Source organism: Heterodontus francisci, chromosome 16 (genome assembly GCF_036365525.1).
Source record: "Heterodontus francisci isolate sHetFra1 chromosome 16, sHetFra1.hap1, whole genome shotgun sequence".
Classification (NCBI taxonomy): domain Eukaryota; kingdom Metazoa; phylum Chordata; class Chondrichthyes; order Heterodontiformes; family Heterodontidae; genus Heterodontus; species Heterodontus francisci.
This window is the reverse complement of record NC_090386.1, coordinates 92,806,972-92,834,720: the sequence shown is the minus strand read 5'-3', so window position 1 is coordinate 92,834,720 and position 27,749 is coordinate 92,806,972. Positions and strand designations below refer to the sequence as shown.

General features: G+C 45.7%; 1 protein-coding gene across 5 annotated transcripts in view; it reads right to left on the bottom strand.

Moving 5' to 3' along the window:
• The window catches only part of unm_sa1614 (un-named sa1614), a 280,473-nt gene that overhangs the window by 151,510 nt on the left and 101,214 nt on the right, over positions 1-27,749 (bottom strand). For all 5 annotated transcript variants that reach the window (XM_068048640.1, XM_068048637.1, XM_068048639.1 and 2 more), the window contains 2 exons: positions 9,028-9,099; positions 732-781 (listed from right to left, as the gene is read on the bottom strand). In XM_068048640.1, coding sequence (XP_067904741.1) covers positions 732-781; positions 9,028-9,099 — 122 coding nt within the window. The remainder of the gene's footprint in view (positions 1-731; positions 782-9,027; positions 9,100-27,749) is intronic.

The following is a 27,749-nucleotide window of genomic DNA, read 5'->3' as shown; positions in this document are numbered from 1 at the left end:
CTATCTTTACTCCATCTCACATTTATTGTACAGAGTAAAAGGATTACAAACATGTAGCTCCTCACTCAAAACCCTCTCCCAGTCTCAGTCAGTATTTGCTTATAAGGGGTCAAGCAAGACCCCAATTAACACCCTCCACCTTCATATAATCAAACAATTGATACATAATTAACAGAATAACAGTATGATTCTATGATCTATGGTAGGTAGCTATCACAGAACAAAGGTTCATCAGACTAACCCCTGGGATGGTGGGATTGTCTTAGGAGGAGACATTGAGGAAACTGGGCCTGTATTCTCTGGAGTTTCAAAGAATGAAAGGTGCAATGATGTAGATAGGATGTTTCACCTGGCTGGTGACTCTAGAATTAGGGCACATAGCCTCAGAATAAGGAGTAGGCCATTTAAAACTGAGATGAGGAGGAATTTCTTCACTCAGAGGGTGGTGAATCTTTGGAATTCTCTACCTCAGAGGGCCGTGGAAGCTCAATTATTGAGCATGTTCAAGACAGAAATCGATAGATTTCTGGATACTAATTACATCAAGGAATATGGGAATAGCGTGGGAAAGAGGCGGTGAGGTAGATGATCAGCCATGATTTATCTGAATGGCAGAGCAGGCTTGACAGGCTAAATGGCCTACTGCTGTTCCTGTGTTCAATGGGGAGGGAGGAAGAGAAAATATAATGCATTTCTACTGTTTTAGACCAGATATCAGTTTTTAAACTCACAATTTGCCTTCATAATCTTTCCAAGCTTTTTCAAAGGGCTTCTTTAAATCCTGCAAAAAAGTAGAAAAAGGAGTAAAAGGGAGGAGTAAATAGGATTCTTTCTCATAACAATGGTGCAACTGGGATTGTATTAGCCAGAATTCTTGTGTCAGTAACTTTCATATTGCAAGTTCTAGTGCTACGAGGCTAATAAGTCTATCTTTAATACATTAGATGTGCCACATATGTTCTAAATTCCCATGGGAATCACCATTTTGTGACTCAGTCACAGCTGCAGCTGCACACTTTTTTTTATTTTTACATGGCATGTGGGCATTACTGTCATGGTCAGCATTTATTGCTCATCCCTAAATTGCCTTCAAAAAGGTGGTGATGAGCTGCCTTCTTAAACTGCTGCAGTCTGTGTGGTGAATGTACTCCCACAGTGATTTTAGGTAGGGAGTTCCAGGATTTTGACCCAGCAACAATAAAGGAATGGCGATATATTTCCAAGTCAGGATGGTGTGTGATTTGAGGGGAACTTGCAGGTGGTGGTGTTCCCATGTGCCTGCTGCCCTTGTTCTCCTAGGCAGTAGAGGTTGCAGGTTTGGAAGTAACTGTCAAAGAAGCCTTGGCAAGTTGCTACAGCGCATCTTGTAGGTGGTAGACACTGCTGTCACAGTGCGCTAGTGGTGGAGGGAGTGAACATGGTGGTTGGCAGGGTGCCAATTAAGTGGGCTGCTTTGTCCTGGATGGTACCGAGCCTCCTGAGTGTTTTTGGAGCTTCTCTCATCCTGACAAGTGGAGCGTATTCCATCACACTCCTAATTTGTGCCTTGTAGTTGGTGGACAGGCTTTGGGGAATCAGGAACGACGTTACTCACTGCAGAATTCCCAGCCTCTGACTAGCCACAGTCAGGAGTCACTAAAAGCTAGTATGCAGGTGCAGCAAACAATTAGGTAGCCTAATGGTATGTTGGCCTTCATTGCAAGGGGATTTGAGTACAGGAGTAAAGATATCTTGCTGAGAGCCTTGATGAGACCTCAGCTAGAGTATTGTGTACAGTTTTGGTTTCCTTATTTAAGGAAGGATATACTTGCCATAGAGGGAATGCAACAGAGGTTCACCAGACTAATCCCTGGGATGATGGGATTGTCTTATGAGGAGAGATTGCAGAAACTGGGCCTGTATTCTCTAGAGTTTCGAAGAATGAGAGGTGATCGCACTGAAACATACAAAATTCTTACAGGGCGTGACAGGGTAGATGTGGATAGGATGTTTCCTCTGGCTGCTGAGTCTAGAACCAGGGGACACAGTCTCAGAATAAGAGGCAGGCCAGTTAAGACTGAGATGAGGAGGAAGTTCTTTACTCATAGGGTGGTGAATCTGTGGAATTCTCTAGCCCAGAGGGTTGTGGGAGCTCAATCATTGAGCATGTTCAAGACAGAAATTGATAGATGTCTGGACACTAATGACATCAAGGGATATGGGGACAGTGGAGAAAAATGACGTAGAAGTAGATGATCAGCCATGATCTGTTTGAATGGTGGAGCAGAATTGATGTGCTAATGGCTTACTCCTGGCTCCTATTTCCTATGATGCTATGGGATGAACGTTCGTTGAGCTGAGGAGGCAGAACCACATGCGGACGTGCTGGCAATGTCGCACTGCTGGCAGGTGTGCCAGTCTACCAGCATGTTTACGCATTTGACGTATTTTCTTGAAGGCTGCTTTGATGGGGTGATGGTCACCTGTACACTAGAAGATGGTAGCCAATTAGGGCAATTAGATTAGAGATACAGCACTGAAACAGGCCCTTCGGCCCACCGAGTCTGTGCCGAACATCAACCACCCATTTATACTAATCCTACACTTATCCCATATTCCTACCAAACATCCCCACCTGCCCCTATATTTCCCTACCACCTACCTATACTAGTGACAATTTATAATGGCCAATTTACCTATCAACCTACAAGTCTTTTGGCTTGTGGGAGGAAACCGGAGCACCCGGAGAAAACCCACGCAGACACAGGGAGAACTTGCAAACTCCACACAGGCAGTACCCGGAATCGAACCCAGGTCCCTGGAGCTGTGAGGCTGCGGTGCTAACCACTGCGCCGCCCTTTAAAATGCCTATTCAGGGCATTCATCAGACAATGTCTGGAATTTTCCTAGGTGGCACCCCCCCGCCCCCCCCAGAGGCCGAAGCCCAGCTGATAGATGGAGGTGGCCCCCACCCCCCCCACCCCCCCGACAGCAAACCAGGGGGCTAGCAATGCCTCATTTAATATCCCCTTCCCCACCCAACCCCACAGGGGTACCCCCTCCACAGTGACAATCTCGTAGCTGTGGCCACTTTTTATTTTTAAACTTGCTAAAGTCTTCAGAGGGCGCCTCCATCTTGAAGTGCACTCTCGTTCTCCCAACTACAATCGGCAGTGCCCACCTCTCCTGGTGGGGCCCCAGTTCCCAGTTTTTGTCCTTGACATTCTGTACGCCCCTCTCTCCTCTGCAACTACTGTCCTGTCTAGTATTTCTTTCCTATCTAATTTCCTCAAATGGATCACCATCCCCAGTTCCACACTTGCCTCTCCCAAAATTCATTTTAAAAATTCTTGCAGTCTAGCTTCCAACCTGCTGTTAGAATGCTCTGATCAAAGTAACCAAATAGATCTTCCCGATCTTCTTCGACATCCCCAAACTGATTGGCATAGTTAACATTCCAAAGTCCTCCAACACTTTGCTGTAATCCACTTCCCTGGGTCCACCACATGTAGACCACTCCTACCGACTATAGCTTCGTTGCTTTTCTTTAAAATAGTGCAATGGGATTTTTTACGCACCCGAGAGAGCAGATAATCATCAGTTTACACTTCCAACAGTGGAGAACTCTCTTGATACTGCATTAGAGTACCAGCCTAGATTTTTTGTGTTCAAGTTTCTGAAGCTTGAATCCACAACCTTTGACTCAGAGGTGAGATGCTACTAACTGAGCCACAGCTGACACTCAGGATACAGAGAGTAGGGATAATGGTTATGTACTCAAGTTGGCAGGATATGACTAGTTGTGTCCCCAGGATCTGAACATTATGATTGTGAACATTATTCATGAACATGGGGTCAGTTTCCTTGGGCAGGATTTTAAGTGCCCGTTGGGGCCAGGAATAAAGGCATCCAGAAGCTAAAAGCAGCCCTGCCAGCTGATGCGCCAGTTCTCTGGCTCCATCCCGCCTCTGAGCGATTTTTGGAGGCAAGGTGGTTGGTGGGGGGGGGGGGGGGGGGGGGTTGGGGCAGAAGAGCGGCAGGACTACCTGCCCGCACACGGTGGGTAGCTGACATGGCTCATTAAGAGCCTATTGAGCTCAATTAAAGGAGGCCAACTGAGATTTTCCAGTTGACCTCCAGGACCCTGCATGCATGGCGACCAAGTTGGTCTCCCGACAGCAGACCGGAGGACCAGTGCTCCAGGCAGGCCGAGAAGCCCTCCCAGAATATGGTGAGTGAGGAAATTTTAAGGATTGATCTTATAAAATCCAGTCTAGTTGGCAAATTAGAATTTAGCATTTAACTTAACTTTAACCTTAACTTGTAGTTTCTTTCAGTGTTAGTAAGTGGCAAATCAGTTGCCTGCTAGTGGCAGCTACACAGTTAATTATCTGGCTAGTTAGTACTGGTTACCTGGTCAACAGGGCTGACTCAGGTCTTTGGAATTTCTGCTAGTATAAATACAGGAGGCTTTTGCCAACGCACAAAATCCAGCTACTGCTTCTACAGTGTACTCGGAATTTGGCGTACAGAGGGAAGAGGTGCTCTTCTGGTATTTTACAAAACAAGAAGCAATCCAAGAGAGGGTGCAGGAGACAGCCAGACCCGAGAGCTGAAGTCTAGAGGCATTAATTAGATGAGCAGGTGGGTGATTGGTTGGTGAGTTTTAAGGTTGTTTTTCTCTAAACTAGGGCAGTAGTTTAAACCAAGACCAGGATAATATTGGTACTGTATTAAATTTATAGGTAACTAGTTAAACTACTTAATATAACTACAAATAATTGTTGAATAAAGACTTTAACTAATTTTATAAAAAAAAATAAGGCTAGTCTAAGACATGACAGAGCAGGTTGTGTACTTGAACTGTAAAATGTGGACTTTCCTGAGCAGATGTCTCCATCTCGACTCATTCCGGCTCAGGGTCATTAAGCCAGAGTGAGAGTTGGACAGACCTCAACACAAGGGAGGGGGAGGGAATTTATGGATGGTTTTATCCAGAATACAGTCATACCCCAGAGGAAAACACCAGTTCAGAAAAGGGAGGATATGACCGATGTGGGAGCTGGGTAATGGGGATTTAGGGGAAGTTGAGAAGGAGGTCCCGCAGACACTGGTCGTGTCCAACACTTACTATCTGTGAGGACAAGGAGAAAGTCTGCAAGGAGGAGAATCACAATGCAGATTAACGCAAAATGGCTCAGAAGGCTGTCCAAGAGGGAGAAGAGCAGAATAGAAATATGGCAGACTCTATAATTAGGGGGATGGATAGCATCCTCTACGGCCAAGAATGAGAATCCTAAAGAGTGTATTGCCTACCCGGAGACAGGGTAAGCGAGATCTCATGGTGGCTGGAGAGGAAGTTGGAAAGGGAGGGGTTAAATCCAGTTATTGTGGTCCACGTTGGAACAAATGACATAGGTAGGAACAGGGAGCAGGTCCTGCTGAAAGAGTATCAGGAGTTAGGCTCTAAATTAAAAAGCAGTCCTGGAGAGTAATAATCTCTGGATTATTGCCCAAGCCACGTGCAAATTGGCATAAGAGCAGATAGATCAGGAGAACTAATGTGTGGCTAAAGGGCTGGTGTGAGAAAGAGGGGTTCCTTTTCATGGGACACCAGTTCTGGGATGGGAAGGAGCTGGAGCTGTAGCGATGAGAGGGACTCCACCTGAACCAGGATGGGACCTGTGTCCTAACAGAAAGGGTAAATAGGGAAGTGGCAAAGGCTTTAAATTAGAAAAATAGGGGAGGGATCTACCATAAATTAAGTAGCCTAATGTAAACATAACAGGGAAGGAGAGCATAGAAAATAATAAAGTAAGGGTGGCAAGGAGTCTAAGAAGATGGTTAAACATAAGAGGCAATCCTATTGAATTAGACAGTTATATAAAAAGGAAGAATGTGCAGGATTACGGGGAGAAAGAAGCGGAATGGAACTGAGGGAGTTGCTCTTTCAGATAACCGGTGCGGACGTGATGGGCTGAATGGCCTCCTTCTGTGCTGTACCAATTCTGTGATTCTGAATTCTATTAAAAACGAATGAAAATGCTGAAGGGAGGTGGAGAAAGACATATGCAGAGAAATTAGGAAATTGAGTAAAAACACAGAATAATATTCATGGGGCTTTCAACTACCCCGATATTAATTGGAAAGAAGAGGTAGGTAAAGGGGATAAGGGAATGGAGTTCCTACAATGCGTACAGGAATCCTTTCTAACCCGATATGTAAAAAGCCCAACAAGGGAAGATTCGCTATCGGATCTAGTAATGGGGAATGAAACAGAGTAGATTCGAGAAGTAAAAGTAGGAGTACATGTAGGCAATAGTAACCATAATATAATATGCATTAAGATGATAATAGAGAAGGACATTAGGATAGCGACATCCAGGTTAATGGATTGGAGAAAAGGTGATTTTGAAGGGCTGAGAATAGAATTTAGGAAAATAAAATGGGCAACAATATTGGAAAACAATGATGTAGAACAACAATGGGAACATTTAAAGTGGTGTTTAACAGAATGCAGGAAAAATATATTCTGCTCAAACTTGCAGAATGAGGAAATAATTGGCAAATGAAGTTCAACACAATTAAAATGTGAGGAAGTAGAATTCGTTAGAAAGAAGTGGAAGGTCACTTATTACTTGGAAGCTGCAAGTCAAGGTGGGTAGCGGAATAAAAGGGATCTCAGAGTACAAATACACCAATCACTAAAAGTTGTGCCATAGGTTAGCAAGACCATAAATAAGAAAACCAAGAACTAGGCTTTATTTCTAGAGGGATAGAACTGAAAAGTAGTAAAGTTATACTAAACTTGTATTGAACCTTGGTTAGACCACAGTAGAGTACTCTGTACAGTTCTGGTCGCCGTATCACAGAAAGGATATAGAGGCACTGGAGAGGATGCAGAGAATATTTACAAGGATGATACCAAAAATGTGTGGGCATACATATCAGGAAAGGATGTAAAGGCTGGGTCTCTTTTCTCTTGAAAAAGGAAGGCTGAGGGGTGACCTAATAGAAGTCTTTAAAATTATGATAGTGTAGATACAGAAAGAATGTTTCCATTTGTGGGGAAGAGGCCATCAATATAAGATAATCACCAAGAAATCCAATAAGGAATTCAGGAGAAACTTCTTTAACCAGAGAGTGGTGAGAATGTGGAACTCGCTACCACAGGGAATGATTGAAGCGAATAGTATAGATGCATTTAAGAGAAGCTAGACAAGCAACAGAGGGTTACAATAAGAGATTTCGATGAGGAAAGATGGGAGGAGGCTCGAGTGGAGCATGAACTTTTTTTTATTCGTTCTTGGCATGTGAGCATTGTGGTTAAGGCCAGAATTTATTTCCCATCCCTAATGGCCTTTGAGAAGGTGGTGGTGAGCTATCATTTTATACCGCTGCAGTCCATGTGGCGGTTTGATTCAACTGAGTGGCTTGCTATGCCATTTCAGAGAGCAATAAAGAGTCAACCATATTGCTGTGGATCTGGAGTTACACATTGGCCAGACTGGGTAAAGATGGTAGATTTCCTCCCCAGAAGGGCTAGATGGGTTTTTACGACAATCCACTGGCTTCATGATCATTATTAATGAGACGAGCATTTTATTCCAGATTTAAGAATTGAATTTAAATTTCCCCAGCTGTCGTGGTGGGGTCTGAACTCATGGCTCCGGAGCATGAGTCCAGCCTCTGGTTGACATGTCCAGTATTACTGTTACTTTTCCATCAGTTAGGCTAAATGGCCTGCTTCTGTGCCGTATATCCTATGTAATTGTAGGTAAAAGGCTGTAGAGGGACCCACCAACCCAACACAGTGGTGGCCTGTCTGCAAGATACATTTTTTAAATTTGTTTAAAATAGTTGGAGAGGGTGCCTCCATTTTGAAGTGCCCTCTCCCTTAATCACTCTCTATTGCAACCAGCTGCTCCTTTCAAGCTGGAAAGCCTCTGATTGGCCCATCTCCAGGCCAATTAAGGAAGCACCCCCATGAAAATCAGGGCCAGTGATTGTTTTATCCTGTGGGCGGGTTTGGGATAGATATGGTAACAACCTCTGTTTTCTGTCCAAAGTTTCAACAGCCCTCCAGCACCCTGCCATTCTTCACATGAGCCTAAATATTGATTTAATGGCAAACAATTGAACAGTGGGAGGCATTGGATTTGAGCCCAATCCTATCCTTGACGACACAAACACTTTTCTGCATGGGTTAATGGATAGTCATCAGGACTGACTGATTTTTTCCCCCTTTCTGCTCAGGGGACTGGATTTTATCATGGGCAGACGGGAGCTGGCCACCGACATAAAAGTCGGTGGAGAACCCGCTTCCGCCCAGCCCGGGAATCTGACCCGCCATTTTACAGGTCCCCGGGCTTTAATTGTTCCGAGGCAGGACTTCCACCCGTTTGAGGGAGGACGTCCGGACGTGGTGGCCACTGCTGGGACTGCAGCCCAGCCGAGAAAATGGAGGCAGGACTGAAGATGTGGATAGGTTGCTCCCCGGCGAGGCAAGGATGGTCATTTGGGGAGGAAGGGGAAGCGTCTTGGGTCCTGGGGGTGGTTGGGGAAACGGGGGGCGGCCCTCAATTGGGCACCCTGTCACGGGTAAAATACCTGTGGAGGCAGGCGAAGGCCCTTAACAGGCCACTTAAGGGCCTTGAGTGGCCTGGAGCGGGCGGCCCGTTTCTCGCCACCCCCCCCTCCCCGGCCCACGTAAAGTGGGGCGGAGGCAGGACCGGGAAGGCCTCCCGGAGCCTCCCGCTCAATTTTACGCCACCCCTCCGCCTTGCTGGGGTAGCATAAAATTCAAGCCTTAGTGTCTCAATTGCTAACCTGGCTGAGCTCAGCTAATTCAGTCTACACTGGGAATCAAACTCTGGTCTGCATGGCTTAATGCTGCAATAGATTTCTTTTTAAATAAATGGTTCTACTTACATAAGTAATGACCTACAACTACACATCAGAAGAATTGTAAAACTCATCATTAACTGCTATATAACTGAGCTGCCACTTAACAATATTTTTGTGAAAACATAGTCAATGTCGCCTCACCCCCTTGACTCCTTTCAGCTCTCCTTTCAGCAGAGAGTTCAGGAAAAAGACAATGTGGTTCACACTCTGCAACTGAAAGAGAAAAAAATACAATCAATATAGTCAAAACATTGAATGATACTGCAGAACAAGTAAATGAAATAAACTAAGGTAAAAAGCAGATGGCAAGTATAAATTTAAGTACTTTGAAAACAATTAACTTTCTCCACTGATGGCCCAGTGTGCTTATAAATGGACAGCTCTGATGAAAGGTCACAGACTTGAAACGTTAACTCTGCTTCTCTCTCCACAGATGCTGCCAGACCTGCTGAGTATTTCCAACAGCTTCTCTTTTTATTTCAGATTTCCAGCATCCACAGTATTTTGCGTTTATTACAGAATGGCCATGATCTATTAGAATTGCAGAACAGGATCAAGTGACATAATCCTGTTTCTACGTTTCCACATTTCACATAAAATTCCTTTTTGAAGTGCTCCTCATTTGAACTCTGATACTGATTTCATTGATGAATTGAACTATGGTAAACAGTGTAATTCCTCATGGAATGAGTCATTTACCTGGCACTGACTGGTATTGGACTGTTTTCAGGTCCATCTTTAGCAAACTCTATTATTAAACACAGACCCTGCCAAGTTTTGAAACAAGTTAAAAATAAAAAGATGGCTCACAATCAATTTGGAAATAGACTAACTGAAGTTGTAACTGTGGTAAGTAGTAAACATAAGAGATCCCCTTCAATGACCAAATGGATATTTTCACAGTATATGGAGTCGTCTTTCAAATAGCAATTTCTCTGGAAATATTTAAAAATTATCCATCTGGTACAGACTTAGCTCATTGTCATATTATCACATTATTCAAGAATATAAACAAGGCCACATTTTAGAAATTGGACCAGATCAAGAAATAAACGTTTTCATGACCAGAAATGGAAATGAACTATTGGGCAGTTACAAGAGTCCATAATTTAATGTAAGTGAAAGGTTCTAAGATCTCATGAAGAGGCCATTTATAAATTAACAAAGCACCAAAAACAAGTAATGTGTAACCCTTGTAATACGCTCAATTATTTTACACTTATCAATATCATATTGATGGTAAACATGGAGATGGTTTACTATGCAACTCTTTAATTTCTTATGCTGTTTAACAAGAGCTTCATTACATAATAACCAATGTACTTGCACATTTTGAAAAAGAATCAGTTAACACAGTTTCTGTTACTGCACACCTGATAGGAAGATCGTGTTTAACAGCACATATAACTAATGTGTTCCTCATAGTATCATGTAACTAAAAGTAGTTTTTCATTAGGAATGTTTGTACGCCTTACAAGGCACTATTTTTCAATAAAAATTCCATTTTAAAAGTTTCCCAAATGCAATGAAAAGTTAAAATTAAAACAGAACCAAATTTCTTCAACTCATCAATGCCATTTTACGAAGTAGCTGTGTAACAGAACTTCTTTGTTTATACAGGAGATAGTAGGGGCTCTGACACAAATTTTCAAATCCTCTCTGGCCACAGGAGAGGTACCAGAGGATTGGAGAACAGCGAATGTGGTAGCATTATTCAAAAAGGGTAGCAGGGATAAACCAGGTAATAACAGGCCGGTGAGTCCAACATTAGTGGTTGGGAAACTATTGGAAAAAATTCTGAGGGACAGGATTAATCTTCACTTGGAGAGGCAGGGAATAATCAGGGATAGTCAGCATGGCTTTGTGTCTAACAAACTTGACTGAATTTTTTGAGGCGGTGACTACATGTGTAAATGAGTCTAAAGCAGTTGATGTAGTCTACATGGACTTCAGTAAGGCTTTTGATAAGGTACCGCATGGGAGATTGGTTAAGAAGGTAAGAGCCGAGGGGATCCAGGGCAATTTGGCAAATTGGATCCAAAATTGGCTTAGTGGCAGGAGGCAGAGGCTGATGATCGAGGGTTGTTTTTGCGAATGGAAGCCTGTGACCAGTGGTGTACCACAGGGATCGGTGCTGGGATCCTTGCTGTTTGTAGTGTACATTAAATAATTTAGACATGAATATAGGAGGTATGATCAGTAAGTTCACAGATGACATGAAAATAGGACGGTGTCGTAAATAGTGAGGAGGAAAGCCTTAGATTACAGGACGATATAGATGGGCTGGTAAGATGGGCGGAGCAGTGGCAAATGGAATTTAATCCTGAGAAGTGTGAGGTGATGCATTTTGGGAGGACTAACAAGGCAAGGGAATATACAATGGATGGTAGGACCCTAGGAAGTACAGAAGGTCATAGGGATCTTGGTGTACTTGTGCATAGATCACCGAAAGCAGCAGCACAGGCAGATAAGGTGGTTAGGAAGGCCTATGGGATATTTGCCTTTATTAGCCGAGACATAGAATATAAGAGCAGGGAGGTTATGATGGAGCTGTATAAAACGCTAGTTAGGCCACAGCTGGAGTACTGTGTACAGTTCTGGGCACCACACTATAGGAAGGATGTGATTGCACTGGAGAGGGTGCAGAGGAGATTCACCAGGATGTTCAGCTATGAAGGGAGACTGAAAAGGCTAGGATTGTTTTCCTTAGAGCAGAGAAGGCTGAGGGGGGACCTGATTGAGGTATACAAAATTATGAGGGGCATTGATAGGTTAGATAGGAAGAAACTTTTTCCTTTAGCGGAGGGGTCAATAACCGGAATAATACGGAAGGTCCTCATCAGGGAACTCCTCTTTGCTGACGATGCTGCATTAATATCCCACACAGAAGAGTGGCTGCAGAGACTCATCGACAGGATTGCGGCTGCCTGCAACGAATTTGGCCTAACCATCAGCCTCAAGAAAACGAACATCATGGGACAGGACGTTAGAACTGCTCCATCTATCAATATCGGTGACCACACTCTGGAAGTAGTTCAAGAGTTCACCTACCTAGGTGCAACTGTAACCTGTCTGTCGACGCAGAAATCAACAAGCATGGCTTCCACTGCTATGCCCAGACTGGCCAAGAGAGTGTGGGAAAATGGCGCACTGACACGGAACACAAAAGTCCGAGTGTATCAAGCCTGTGTCCTCAGTACCTTGCTCTACGGCAGTGAGGTCTGGAAAACGTATGTCAGCCAAGAGCGACGTCTCAATTCATTCCATCTTCACTACCTCCGGAGAATCCTTGGCATCAGTTGGCAGGACCATATCTCCAACACAGAAGTCCTCGATGCGGCCAACATCCCCAGCATATACACCCTACTAAGCCAGCGGCGCCTGAGATGGCTTGGCCATGTGAGCCGCTTGGAAGATGGCAGGATCCCCAAGGACACATTGTACAGCGAGCTCGTCACTGGTATCAGACCCACCAGCCCTCCATGTCTCTGCTTTAAAGACGCTACAAACGCGACATGAAGTCCTGTGACATTGATCACAAGTCGTGGGAGTCAGTTGCCAGTGATCGCCAGAGCTGGTGGACAGCCATAAAGGCGGGGCTAAAGTGTGGCGAGTCGAAGAGACTTAGCTGTTGGCAGGGAAAAAAGACAGAAGCGCAAGGAGAGCCAACTGTGTAACAGCCCCGACAACCAATTTTATCTGCAGTGCCTGTGGAAGAGTCTGTCACTCTAGAATTGGCCTTTATAGCCACTCCAGGCGCTGCTTCACAAACCACTGACCACCTCCAGGCGCTTACCCATTGTCTCTCGAGACAAGGAGGCCAAAGAAGACAATAACCAGGGCACATAGATTTAAGGTAACCACACAAGTGCCAGGCAATGACCATCTCCAACACGAGAAAATCTAACCATCTCCCCTTGACGTTCAATGGCATTACCATCGCTGAATCCCCCACTATCAACATCCAAGGGGCTACCATTGACCAGAAACTGAACTGGAGTAGTCATATAAATATTGTGGCTACAACAGCAGGTCAGAGGCTAGGAATCCTGTGGTAAGTAACTCACCTCCTGACTCCCCAAAGCCTGTCCACCATCTACAAGGCACAAGTCAGGAGTGTGATGGAATACTCTCCACTTGCCTGAATGAGTGCAGCTCCAACAACACTCAACAACACTCAAGAAGCTCGACACCATCCAGGACAAAGCAGCCCGCTTGATTGGCACCCCATCCACAAAAATTCACTCCCTCCATCGATGCACAGTGGCAGCAGTGTGTACCATCTGCAAGATGCACTGCAGCAACGCACCAAGGCTCCTTAGACAGCACCTTCCAAACCCGCGACCTCTACCAAATAGAAGGACAAGGGCAGCAAATGCATGGGAACCACCACCTGCAAATTCCAGAAGAGAGTGCTGATTGGTTGGCAAGTGAACTCTGATTGATAGAGGCCTTGCCATGGAGAATGCACCAGTTTACGGTGACTGACTGTTAACTGCCAAGCTTTGTTTAAAATTTAAACCAAGCAGCTTGACTCGGATTGGTCAAGACATTGCCCTGAGGAATGAACCAGCGAATGGCTGTCACTTATTTTGTTCAGCTGAAACAGGCACAATGTTTGTACATATTCTTTCTGTCTGCAAAGAACCGGGTCCTGCGTATTAATATATGTAGCTTCCAGTACGCTCAAATGCACCACACTGCGAGCCCTACTGACAATCTTAAATTGATTGTCACCGTAATTCTTAGCACACAAATGTTGTCCAATCGCAGAATCATATCTAATGTTGGACACTGTTTTGAGTTTTGCAAGCACGGGCTGATTGGGTACAGCCTGTACCTTGTCCCTTCTGCTGTTCGCAATGGACATGTTGTTTGATACGATTTGCCAGTCTTTGGGACTTACGGCCTATATGCCTAGCATCACGCTGGCATTGAAATTCATATATCACATTACTCATTTGTGTGATAGCCAGGATGTCTTTTTGGCTTGACAGCAGCATCCTGTTGGTGGTGAACACCACACGTGTTGCTACTACATAGTAGCAGCGTGAAACAGCTTACTTTACCTGTTGCTCAAATTTTTGGGATACATTATCCTTCCAGGGTAATTTGAGGTAGACTGGGCACTTTTCAGGGCCGAAAAAGATGGCCTTAGGCCCATTCATAGGTTTGCGCGATATACAGGGAAAATGATCTGATCAGGGTAGCCATTGTCACGCAGGATGTCTTTGATTCGCCCTATTTCAGCATCAAGCTTGCATGGTGAGCAAATAGCTTGGGCCCTATTTATGAGGTTGCCGCTAAGGCCATTCTTTTCACATATGGAACTGTAAGAATCCCAATGCGTGTATTGACCAGTGTAGGTAGGTTTGCGGTAGACCATGATAGAGAACCCGTTAACAGATTTCTCAACTAGTACGTCAAGGAAAGGAAGCTCATTTGACTGCTCCATTTCAAAGGTGAATTTGAGTGCAGGATGGAGCCCGTTAAGACGTGTAAGGAAATTATTGCATGCAGCTGCGGATTCAAATATAACAAACACATAATCTCCATATCGGAAATATGCAAGAGGTAAGAGGTTGGGTGTCTTTCCATCAAAGACACGTTTCTCTCTACCAATCAGAGTTCACTTGCCAACCAATCAGCACTGTCTTCTCATGCAGTAAAAGTTGTTGATTTCCCTCACATTGGTTATTCTTGCGATTGTCCTGATGAGTGCAAGATGAAAAGCGTCGACAACATGTCTCTATTTTCAGCAATACTCATATTCGACTATCTGACTGTGGTGCCAATTTTACCTCCAACAGTGGAATTTGTTTAGCCATTGCTCGGGTCACTATACATGAAGAAAAAATTCCTGGAACTTTTTCCTGCAACTATTCTGTCTCTAACTTCACTTGGTTTTTCCATGACTACTGGAGAAGCTACTACTTTCGCTCCAGTTAAATCATTCCCCAGGAGTAGGGCAACTCCGTCTACTGGCAAACTATGGACAACTCCTACAGTTACCATTCCCGACATTAGGTCACACTCTAAGTACACCTGATACAGGGTATATACTTCCTCCAATACTATTCACTAAAACACCGGCATACTGTACACTCTCTGGTGGAAAAGTTATGTCTTTTCCCAGCAAAAGAGTTTGGGTGGCTCCTGTATCCCAAAGTATAACTGTAGGTTTACCTGCCACACTTGAGGGATAAGGAGTTACTTATCCTTTTCACAAGAATTCCCTACAACTCTCAGGTACCTTATTTATGACCTCCACACTCAAGGTTTTGCTATTTGGCCTTACAGCTGCAGTCACAGCTACAGCCTGATCTGTCGTACTCTTAGTCAGGGCCCCTTTCTCTGCATTGGCTTTGGGTACCCCAATAACTCCCAGGGTTTACACTGCAACTTCCAGCATTCTGCATGAAGGTGTCCCACCTTTTGACAATGGTAACACCTTGACTTGAGGACCTCTGTCAGCCTCAGCTTCTTCTTTTCTGGCCTGAAGAGGAGATCCCGGGGCGTTCCCAGCTATCCCTTCATGTCCCCGGCTACTTGCCTTCCTTTAACCCTCCCCCTTCTATTCTTCTTGGATTTGTGGGGGTGATGGACAAAGGGTTTGGGCTTATAAACAAGCTCAAAATCATCAGCAATTTCTGCTGCTTGTCTGGCCCTTGAAACCTTTTGGTTCTCTACATGAGTTCTTCCGAACGGAGGGAGCACATTTTTAAATTCTTCCAGGAGAATTAGTTCCCTGAGATTCTCATACGTGGCCTCTACCTTTAGTGCCCGTATCTAACAATCAAAATTAATTTGCTTTACCCTCTCGAATTCTATATAAGTCTCCCCAGGCTATCACCCGAGGTTCTGAAATTTCTGCCTGTACGCTTCAGAGACCAACTCATATGCAGCGAGAAAAGCCTTTTTTTCCATCTCATAATCTGCAGAAGCCTCCTCAGAAAGCATGGCATAAACTTCACGAGCTCTGCCCATCAACCTGCTTTGCATATGTCCAGCTTTCCTTTGGCCACTTCATCTGTCTGGCTATCTTTTCAAAAGAAATGAAAATGCCTCTACATACCTTTCCTCAAACTTAAGGAGGGCTTGCACAAATTTAAACAGCTCTTCACTGGGTCCTGAGCTGGAGCCAGATCTTTCCTCACCAGAATGGGCGCACAGTGGCGCAATGGTTAGCACCGCAGCCTCACAGCTCCAGTGACACGGGTTCAGTTCTGGGTACTGCCTGTGCGGAGTTTGCAAGTTCTCCCTGTGACCACGTGGGTTTCCGTCGGGTGCTCCGGTTTCCTCCCACAGCCAAAGACTTGCAGGTTGATGGGTAAATTGGCCATTGTAAATTGCCCCTAGTGTAGGTAGGTGGTAGGAGAATGGTGGGGATGTGGTAGGGAATATGGGATTAATGTAGGATTAGTATAAATGGGTGGTTGTTAGTCGGCACAGACACGGTGGGCCGAAGGGCCTGTTTCAGTGCTGTATCTCTAAATAAATAAAATAAACTTTCACTGGAGTCAAGACCACCCCTTTGTCTTAGTTCCATCTTTTTAACTTTGAAGTCCCTTATTTCTCTCTCTTTGTTATGTTCTTTCTTTTTCCCTTTATTTCAAATTCAAGCTTCTTCGTTGTCAATACTCTTTCAAGTTCAATCTTTTTTCAATTCTATTGCTTTTTCTTTTTCCTGTTGAAGCTTAAATTTTTCCATTTCCTGTTCCTGCTTGAGCTGCTTCATCTGTAACTGAATTTTAGCTAATACAACTCCACTACCCTCTGGTTTGTCTTCTTCTTCCAATGTCAAATGGTGTGCCGTTACTTCAATTATATCTGCTTTCTTACCTCCTGGTTTTAACTCTAACACCAACAGTTATGCCAAATCCTTTAGTTTAACCTCGGTTAAGTTCTTAAGTCACTCAGGAATACGTCCTCCTTCCCCAAAAAGGTCATAATAACTGATAAAGACATTCCAGTAGAGTAAACTTTAATCGACTGCACAAGAAACTTGCTTTTTTCTTCTTTTCCTCTTTTCAATTATTATTACCCCACTTACAATTGTACACGGTCGGCATTGGGTTATCCTGCAAAGAGTCCCCAATTATATGTTATGACCGAGGCGGGAGGAGTGCACTGTTTTTCTAGTTTCACTTCTCCACAGGTCACAAATATATATTTAAATTTTTTTCCCAGTTATGTATACTGTCATGCAGGCCCCAACCTGCCAAGAGTGAGGCACTTTAACTTCGCCACATGGACATTAAATTTCAAATTGTTACTGGGAAGAAGAGACGGCCTGTTACAAGGGGTTACCAGGCCCCTGGCTGGAAAGACATTTTTTACATATTAATAGACAGTATTTGTAGACAAAGGACCATTCCCTGACCCACACAATAAACAAAGCCAGAAGTGGTTATACCAGTCACGTGACTACCCTGCTGGCCAACTTGGGGAGCTTTAAATTGTACAGTGTTTGAATTGACATAAAGCTGTTTTGCTCCCAGATTGAAAAGACCTCTTGTGCTGGCTCACCACAGCCTCTCCTGTCGGCTCCCATCTCTTTCTCACAGAACTCCAAGAACCCACTGGAAACACATAAACATTCTGAAAGGGGAGGGTGAGCAACCAGAGGTCATGGTCCATATTGGCACTAACAACATAGGCAGGAAGAGAAATGAGGCACTGCAAAGTGAATATAGGGAGTTAGGCAGAAGGTTAAAAAGCAGGACCTCTAGGGTTGTAATCTCAGGATTACTCCCTGTGCCATGTGCTAGTGAGGGTAGGAATAGGAGGACAAGGCAAATGAATGCGTGGCTGAAGAGCTGGTGTAGGCGGGAGGGCTTCAGCTACTTAGATCATTGGGATCTCTTCTGGTGCAGAGGTGACTTGTACAAGAGGGAGAAGTTGCATCTGAACTGGAAGGGGACCAATATCCTTGTGGGGAGATTTGCTAGTACTACTCGGGAGGGTTTAAACTAGTCTTGTAGGGGGGTGGGACCCAAAAATAGTAGTCTCTCCGATGAGATAGTTGAGGCAAATATAGAGGTTAAAGCAAGCAAGTCCAGTCGAAAGGCTGGGCAGGGGCAGGGCAGGGAGCGTGGAAGGTCTGGTAGGCAAAACTGCATTTACTTTAATGCAAGAGGCCTTACAGGTAAGGCGGATGAACTCAGAGCATGGATCGGTACATGGGATTGTGATATTATAGCTATTATGGAAACGTGGTTGAGGGATGGGCAGGACTGGCAACTCAATGTTCCGGGGTACCGATGCTTCCGGTGTGACAGAGGTGGAGGTAAGAGAGGAGGGGGAGTTGCACTATTGATTAGGGAGGACATCACGTCAGTACTTAGAAAGGATATCCTGGGGGGAATGTCCAGCGAGGACATATGGGTAGAACTTAGAAATAAGAAAGGGGTGATGACTTTAATGGAATTATGCTATAGGCCCCCCAATAGTCAGAGAGAATTGGAGGAGCATATATATAGGGAAATCACAGATAGGTGTAGGAATTATAGGGTTGTAATAGTAGGTGATTTTAACTTCCCTAATATTGACTGGGACTGCCTTAGTGCTAAGGGATCAGATGGGGAAGAATTTGTTAAGTGTGTCCAGGATAGTTTTCTGAAACGGTATGTGGATGGCCCTACTAGAGAAGGGGCTACACTCGACCTCCTCTTAGGAGGTGAGGATGGGCAGGTGGTTGATGTGTCAGTGGAGGAGCCCTTTGGGACCAGTGACCATAACTCTATTAGCTTCAAGATAGTTATGGAAAAGGATAGGACTGGTCCTCAAGTTGAAGTCCTAAATTGGGGGGGAAGGCTAATTTCGATGGCATCAGACAGGAACTCTCAAAAGTTGAATGGGAGAGGCTGTTTACAGGTAAAGGGACGTCTGGCAAGTGGGAGGCTTTTAAAAGTGAGATAGGAAGAGTTCAGGACCAGCATGTTCCCGTTAGATGGAAGGGCAAGGCTGGCAAGTTTAGGGAACCTTGGTTGATGAGGGATAATTGAGGGTCTGGTTGGGACAAAGAAGGAGGCATATGTCAGCTATAGGCAGCTGGGATCAAGCGAGTCCCTGGAGGAGTATAGGGGATGTAGGAGTACACTTAAGAAGGAAATTAGGAGGGCGAAAAGGGGCCATGAGATTTCCCTGGCAGATAAGATAATTGAGAATCCTAAAAGATTCTATAAGTATATTAAGAGTAAAAGGGTAGCTAGGGAGAGAGTAGGTCCCCTTAAGGATCAGTATGGTCATCTATGTGTGGAGCCATGGGAAATGGGTGAGGTCTTAAATGAATACATCTCGTCTGTATTTACCGTGGAGAAGGTCATGGAAGCTAGTGAGTTCAAGGGAGGGAACAGCGATATCCTAAAGCATATCAACATTTCAAAGGAAGAGGTGTTGGAGGTTTTGAAGCACACTAAGGTGGATAAATCCCCAGGGCCTGACCAGGTGTATCCTAGGATGCTATGGGAAGAAAGGGAGGAGATTGCTGGGGTCCTGGCAGAGATTTTTGTATCATCGTTAGCCACGGGTGAGGTACCGGAAGACTGGAGGATAGCAAACGTTGTGCCTTTATTTAAGAAGGGCAACAGGGATAAGCCAGGGAACTACAGGCCAGTGAGCCTTACATCAGTGGTGGGAAAGTTATTGGAAGGGATTCTGAGAGACAGGATTTATATACATTTGGAAAGGCAAGGTCTGATTAGGGATAGTCAGCATGGCTTTGTGCATGGGAAATCATGTCTCACGAATTTGATTGAGTTTTTTGAGGAGGTGACCAAGAGGATTGACGAGGGCAGGGCGATGGGCGTTGTCTATATGGACTTTAGCAAGGCCTTTGACAAGGTCCTGCATGGTAGGCTGGTCCAGAAGGTTCGAACACATGGGATCCAGGGTGAGCTAGCCAATTGGATACAAAATTGGCTTGGTGATAGGAGGCAGAGGGTGGTAGTGGAGGGTTGTTTTTCAGATTGGAGGCCGGTGACCAGTGGTGTGCCACAGGGATCGGTGCTGGGCCCTCTGTTGTTTGTCATATATATTAATGACTTGGATGTGAATGCAGGGGGCATGATTAGAAAGTTTGCAGAGGACACCAAAATTGGTGGTATAGTGGACAATGAAGAAGGTTGTCTAAGGTTACAACAGGATATAGATCAACTGGGAAAGTGGGCAAGGGATTGGCAAATGGAATTTAACGCAGACAAGTGCAAAGTGATGCATTTTGGGAAGTTAAACCAGGGCAGGACATATACAGTGAATGGCAGGGCCCTGGGGAGTGGTGTTGAGCAGAGACCTTGGGGTGCAAGTACAAAGTTCCCTGAAAGTGGCAACACAGGTAGACAGGGTGGTGAAGGAGGCATATAGCATGCTTGCCTTCATCGGCCGAGGCACTGAGTACAGAAGTTGGGACGTCATGTTACAGTTGTACATAACGTTGGTTAGGCCGCATTTGGAATACTGTGTGCAGTTCTGGTCACTGCACTACAGGAAAGATGTGATTAAGCTAGAGAGGGTGCAGAAACGATTCACAAGGATGTTGCCTGGTTTGGAGGGCTTGAGTTATAAAGAGAGATTGGATAGATTAGATTTTTAGATTAGAGATACAGCACTGAAACAGGCCCTTCGGCCCACCGAGTCTGTGCCGACCATCAACCACCCATTTTATACTAATCCTACACTAATCCCATATTACTACCAAACATCCCCATCTGTCCCTATGTTTCCCTACCACCTACCTATACTAGTGACAATTTATAATGGCCAATTTACCTACCAACCTGCAAGTCTTTTGGCTTGTGGGAGGAAACCGGAGCACCCGGAGAAAACCCACGCAGACACAGGGAGAACTTGCAAACTCCACACAGGCAGTGCCCAGAATCGAACCCGGGTCCCTGGAGCTGTGAGGCTGCAGTGCTAACCACTGCGCCACTGTGCCGCCCAATAGGCTGGGTCTTCACTGTCCAAAACGAAACCAAAAACAATGTCACAAGAGTTAAGCCTCCTGACCCCCATAAATCTTGACCTATCACTTCTTTGTAAACATTATTCCCCAAGTCAAAAAACCATGCTGGGTAATTATCTGAAGACAGGTGCCCTCTAGTGAGGGCTTGTTTTTAGCACTCCTTGATTCTATCAGGAACTGTTGTTTACGAGCTCAGTCCAAAGTCCTTCTGATGACCTCTTATTAACAAAACACAAAGTTCCAACATCTATGGAATCTTTTCAGTTTTAAAACACAAATCCTCAAAGTTTAACAAAAAAATGGAAGCACTTGCAATTTGTTGTAATTCTGTATTTTGGTTTGATGTATAAATATGGAAATATCAACATTCACTGCTCTCAACAGAATGCTAAAGAAACACATTCACAATCCAGAGACAAAAAGCAGATGTTGGAGCATGGGATACTAACCTCTGCTGCAAATGCTTGAATATCATGAAAATGAATGGTATAAGGAGGATAGGGGTTGATTTTAACTGTCAAATAGCCAACTAGTGAAACAGCCAGCTGGCCGACTGATGAGGCAGCCAGGTTGAGGGCCCAGCCTCATTAGCGCATTGCTGGTAGGCTGCGAGAACCAAATGGATGCCCCATTGCAACTTGCCAGTTCACAGGTGGCGCAATATCGGATGGCCCAAAGGCCAAACCAATCAGCAGCAAGATTAGTCTGAAGGGGAGGGGAAATTACAGGTGTAGCGTGTGGGAAACATGGTGTGGCAGTGGCCCATTGAATTCTTGTGGAGCCCGGAGGAACCATCCTGCTCCTCTCGGACCCTCAGAAATAATTTTAAACTTACTGTATTTGATCCTTTTCATCTGTACTGACGTATACAACTGCCACTTTTTACCCAGGCAAGATCTCGTTAGCTATCTATCCATTTTTTTTCATCCCCCATTCCATAATGATCACAAAAACTCAACACCTCTTCGAAAGTAAAGTATGGCATGGAGTGAGCTAGGTAGTATGAAAGGTTTTTTTGTTCCAGTTGTAACTTGAAAGCTAAAGAGCTCCAGTGAAAGACTTGTATCTATCAAAATTTTATTGCTGAGATTTTCACTGGCTCCATCAGGTGAAAATGGGTGGATTTTTTTACTATATATTCTTTCACGGGATTATGGGCATCGCTAGCCAGGCCAGCATATATTGCCCATCCCTAAATGCCCTCGAGAAGGTGGTGGTGAGCTGCCTTCTTGAACTGCTGCAGTCCATGTGAGGTAGGTCCACGCACAATGCTGTTAGGAAGGAAATTCCAGGATTTTGACCCAACGACAGTGAAAGAACTGAGATATAGTTCCAAGTCAGGATGGTGTGTGACTTGGAGAGGAACTTGCAGGTGGTGGTGTTCCCATGTATTTGCCGCCCTTGTTCTTCCAGTTGGTAGAGGTCGTGGGTTTGGACGGTGCTGTCTAAGGAGCCTTGTTGTGTTGCTGCAGTGCATCTTGTAGATGGTACACACTGCTGCCACTGTGCATCGGTGATGGAGGGAGTGAATTTTTGTGGATGGGGTGCCAATCAAGCGGGCTGCTTTGTCCTGAATGGTGTCGAGCTTCTTGAGTGTTGTTGAGTGTTGTTGGAGCTGCACTCATTCAGGCAAGTGGAGAGTATTCCATCACATCTCCTGACTTGTGCCTTGTAGATGGTGGATAGGCTTTGGGGAGTCAGGAGATGAGTTACTTACCACAGGATTCCTAGCCTCTCACCTGCTCTTGTCGCCATGGTATTTATATGGCTACTCTAGTTCAGTTTCTGGTCAATGGTAGCCCCTTGGATCTTGATAGTGAGGGATTCAGCGATGGCAATGCCATTGAACGTCAAGGAGAGATGGTTAGATTCTCTCGTGTTGGAGATGGTCATTGCCTGGCACTTATGTGGCACGAATGTTACTTGCCACTTATCAGCCCAAGCCTGGATATTGCCCAGGTCTTGTTGCATTTCTACACAGTCTGTTTCAATATCTGAGGAGTCATGAATGGTGCTAAACATTGTGCAATCATTAGCGAACATCCCCACTTCTGACCTTATGATTGAAGGAAGGTCATTGATGAAGCAGCTGAAGATGGTTGGGCCTAGGACACTATCCTGAGGAACTCCTGCAGTGATGTCCTGGTGCTCAGATGATTGACCTCCAACAAACACAACCATCTTCCTTTGCGCTAGGTATGACCCCAACCAGCGAAGAGCTTTCCCCCTGATTCCCATTGACTTCAGTTTTGCTAGGGCTCCTTGATGCCATACTCAGCCAAATGCTGCCTTGATGTCAAAGGCAGTCACTTTCACCTCACCTCTGGAGTTCAGCTCTTTTATCCATGTTTGAACCAAGGCTCTGATGAGGTCACGAGCTGAGTGGCCGTGACAGAACCCAAACTGAGCGTCACTGAGCAGGTTATTGCTAAGCAGGTGCCACTTGATGGCACTTTTGGTGACACCCTCCATCACTTTACTGATGATTGAGAATAGGCTGATGGGGCGGTAATTGGCAGGTTGGACTTGTCCTGTGCACAAAAAGCAGGACATGGCTGGGCAACTTTCCACATTGTCGGGTAGATGCGAGTGTTGTAGCGCGGCTAGGGGTGCAGCAAGGAGCACAGGTCTTTAGTACTATTGCCGGAATATTGTCAGAGCCCATAGCCATTGCGGTATTCAGTGCCTTCAGTCCTCTCTTGATATCAGCGGAGTGAATCAAATTGGCTGAAGACTGGCATTTGTGATGCTGATGTCTTCAGGAGAAGGCCGAGATGGATTATCAACTCGGCACTTCTGGCTAAAGATTGTTGCAAATGCTTCAGCCTTATCTTTTGCACAGATGTGCTGGGCTCCCCCATCATTGAGGATGGGGATTTTTGTGGAGCCACCTCCTCCAGTTAGTTGTTTAATTGTCCACACCATTCACGGCTGGATGTGGCAGGACTGCAGAGCTTAGATCTGATCCGTTCGTTATGGGATCGCTTAGCTCTGTTTATCGCATGCTGCTTACAGAGTTTGGCATGCAAGTAGTCCTGGGTTGTAGCTTCACCAGGTTGACATGCATTTTGAGGTATGCCTGGTGCTGCTCCTGGCATGCCCTCTTGCACTCTTCAGGGTGGTCTCCTGGCTTGATAGTAATGGCAGAGTGGGGGATATGCCAGGCCATGAGGCTACAGATTGTGGTTGAACACAATTCTGCTGCTGCTGATGGCCCACAGCGCCTCATGGATGCCCAGTTTTGCATTGCTAGATCTGTTTGAAATCTATCCCATTTACCAAGGTGGTCAGGCCACACAACACGATGGATGCTATCCTAAATATGAAGGCGGGACTTCGTCTCCACAAGGACTGTGCGGTGGTCACTCCTACCAATACTGTCATGGACAGATGCATCTGCGGCAGACAGATTGGTGAGGACGAGGTCAAGTATGTTTTTCCCTCACCACGTGCTGCATACCCAGTCTAGCAGCTGTGTCCTTTCGGACTCGGCCAGCTCGGTCAGTAGTGGTGGCACAGTGGCGCAGTGGTTAGCACTGCAGCCTCACAGCTCCAGGGACCCGGGTTCGATTCCGGGTACTGCCTGTGTGGAGTTTGCAAGTTCTCCCTGTGTCTGCGTGGGTTTTCTCCGGGTGCTCCGGTTTCCTCCCACAAGCCAAAAGACTTGCAGGTTGACAGGTAAATTGGCCATTATAAATTGTCACTAGTATAGGTAGGTGGTAGGGAAATATAGGGACAGGTGGGGATGTTTGGTAGGAATATAGGATTAGTATAAATGGGTGGTTGATGTTCGGCACAGACTCGGTGGGCCGAAGGGCCTGTTTCAGTGCTGTATCTCTAATCTACCGAGCCATTCTTGGTGATGGACATTGAAGACCCCCAATCAGAGTACATTCTGCGCCCTTGCCACCCTCAGTGCTCCCTCCAAGTGGTGTTCAACATGGAGGAGTACCGACTCATCAGCTGAGGGAGGGCGGTAGGTGGTAATCCTTGCCCATATTTGACCTGATGCCATGAGACATCATGGGGTCCGGAGTCAATGTTGAGGACTCCCAGGGTAACTCCCTCCCTACTGTATACCACTGTGCCACCACCTCTGCTGGATCTGTCCTGCCGGTGGGACAGGACATACCCGGGGATGTTGATGGCAGTGTCTGAGACATTGTTTGTAAGGCATGATTCCATGAGTATGGCTGTTGCTTGACTAGTCTGTGGGACAGCTCTCCCAACTTTGGCACAAGTCCCCAGATGTTAGTAAGGAGGACTTTACAGGGTCGACAGGGCTGGGTTTGCTGTTGCTGTTGTCGTTTCCGGTGCCGAGGTCTATGCGGAGTGGTCCATCTGGTTTCTTTCTTTTTTATTGACTTTGTAGCGGTTAGACATAACGGAGTGGCTTGCTAGGCCATTTTAGAGGGCATGTAAGAGTCGACCACATTGTTGTGGGTTTGGAGTCACATGTAAGCCAGATCAGGTCAGCAGATTTCCTTCCCTGAAAGAGATTAGTGAACAATCGACAATGGTTTCATGGCCATCATTAGACTAACTTTTAATTCCAGATTTATTCACTGAATTCAAATTTCACCTTCTGCTGTGATGGAATTCGAATCCTGGGTCTCTGGATTACTAGTCCTGTGACAATATCACTATGCCACCACCTCCCCCAGGCAAGTGGAGTTTATTCCATCACACTTCTGACTTGTGCCTGGTAGAAGGTGGACAGGATTTGGGGAGGCAGAAGGCGAGTTATTCACCACTGAATACCCAGCCTCTGACCTGCTATTGTAGCCACAGTACTTATATCGCCGGTCCAGTTCAGTTTTTGGTCAATGTTAGCCCCCAGAATGTTGATATTGGGGAATTCAGCGATGGTAATGCCATTGAATGCCAAAGAACCAAATAGGATGCACCCCATGCAACCCCCGAGCCCATCTGCCATTGATAAAATGCTAGTAGCGGCAGGAAGAGGTCCTGAACTGGATTCTCTTTTGTTGAAGATCGTCATTGCCTGGAACTTGTAAGGCGTGAATATAACTTGCCACTTATCAGCCCGATCCTGAATGTTATCCAGGTCTCGATGCGTATGGATATGGACTGCTTCAGTATCTCAGAAATCGCGATTGCTCCTCAACATTGTGCAACCATCAGCGAACATCCCCACTTCCGACCTTATAATGGAGGGAAGGTCATTGATGAAGCAGCTTAAGATGGTTGGCCACAACCACAACCATCTTACTGCTTCTCTCTCCACAGATGTTGCCTGACCTGCTGAGTATTTCCAGCACTTTCTGTTTTTATTTCATCTTCTTTTGTGCCAGATATGGCTCCAACCAGTGGAGAGTTTTCCCGATTCCCACTGACTCCAGATTTGCTCGGGATCTTTGATGCCACACTTGGTCAAATGCTGCCTTGATGTTAAGGGCAGTCACTCTCAGCTCGCCTCGAGTTCAGCTCTTCTGTCCATGTTTGGACCACGGCTGTAATGAAGTCAGGAGCCGAGTGGCCCTGGGATTGCACCTCAAAAAAATGAGGAGCATGTATGGCACTACTCTTTCAAGTCATCTCTCAAGATAGCAATTGGAGTCCAATGCACATTATTAGACCCTGAATTTCACATTAAAAGGGCCTTTCATCAGAAAGGAGGGCTAAAATTTTGTTCTCGCGGTGGCGTTCCCAACAACGAGCCCGAAAGCTGGCTCGGCTGATGGCGTGAACCGGAGCTGCATTTTACAGGGGTCAGGCAACTAATTGGTTGCTGTCTGGGTGGCCATCCCTATTAAGGACGGCCGTCTGCCCCCAGGAGCTGCCCGCCAATTGGAAGGCCAGCAGCTCAGCAGTGCCACCAGCAGCGGTGGCCACTGCTGGGACTGCACCTGGAAGAGGAGGATGCCATAGAAGGACGCTGCCCTCCTAACCAGGTAAGTGCGATCCGGGGACACTGGGGCCAAGTAGGCCCCAGCAAGGGGGTTGTGGGTGGGGTGTTTTGCCACAGGGTTGGCCGTTGCGGCTGGGGGCCCCCGCCACGGGCCAAAGAGCCATGAGAAAGCACCCCCTCCCCATCGCCGACCCCTCACGGCCCACCTGGCATTGGTAAAGTGTTAGCAGTGGCATGAAGAGTTCCTTAATTGGCCACTTAAGTGATTCACTTGGCCTCTGGGTGGGATGGCTGTCTACCACCTTCCTCGCCACAGGCAAAATGGCATAGCTGTGGGAAGACGATGGAAGCTCTACCCCCTGCCTTCCCATGCCATTTTATGGGCCCCCCAGCCCCCCATCTCCCAGCCCATTCCTAGAGGGCTGGTAAAATTTAGCCCAAGCATTTGGTCCTGCTCCAAACTGGTAGGCCCCTTTCAAGATGGTGTTGGCTGGATCAGAAGCCAGAGCAAGGCAGTGTTTTTTTCCATGAATTTGGAGGTGCGTCTCTCAATTTGCAGCCAGTGGAGCTAGTGAAAATCTTGCACGTAAAACCTTGATAGATACAAGTCTTTTGCTGAGGCTCTTCAGCCTTTAAGTTACCAATGGAACAAAAACCCCTTTCATACCCAGGTGTAAAATAGGACCTATGTTATATTTTGCTTTAAACTGGGTGCAGAGTTTTTGTGACAACAATTATGTAGTGGGAAAAGAAACAAGAATGAAACGTTAGCTAACCAGATTTTACGTAGGTGAAAAATGTCAATGCTGTGGTTTGACCAGTCCTGGAGCATTTCAGTGTGTTGCAATAGTCAGCAGTAGGGATATGTGGCTTTAGACACTTTGAGGTATCAGTAACAATGGTGATGGGAAGCTTTGAAGCTACAGTAAAGGTCCATAGCTTCAGGGCCTTGACAGTTCCATATAGTTTGAAAGGTGAACTGGCTGATTTATCCTTCCATTCCAATAATGGCTAGCCACAAACATTGCA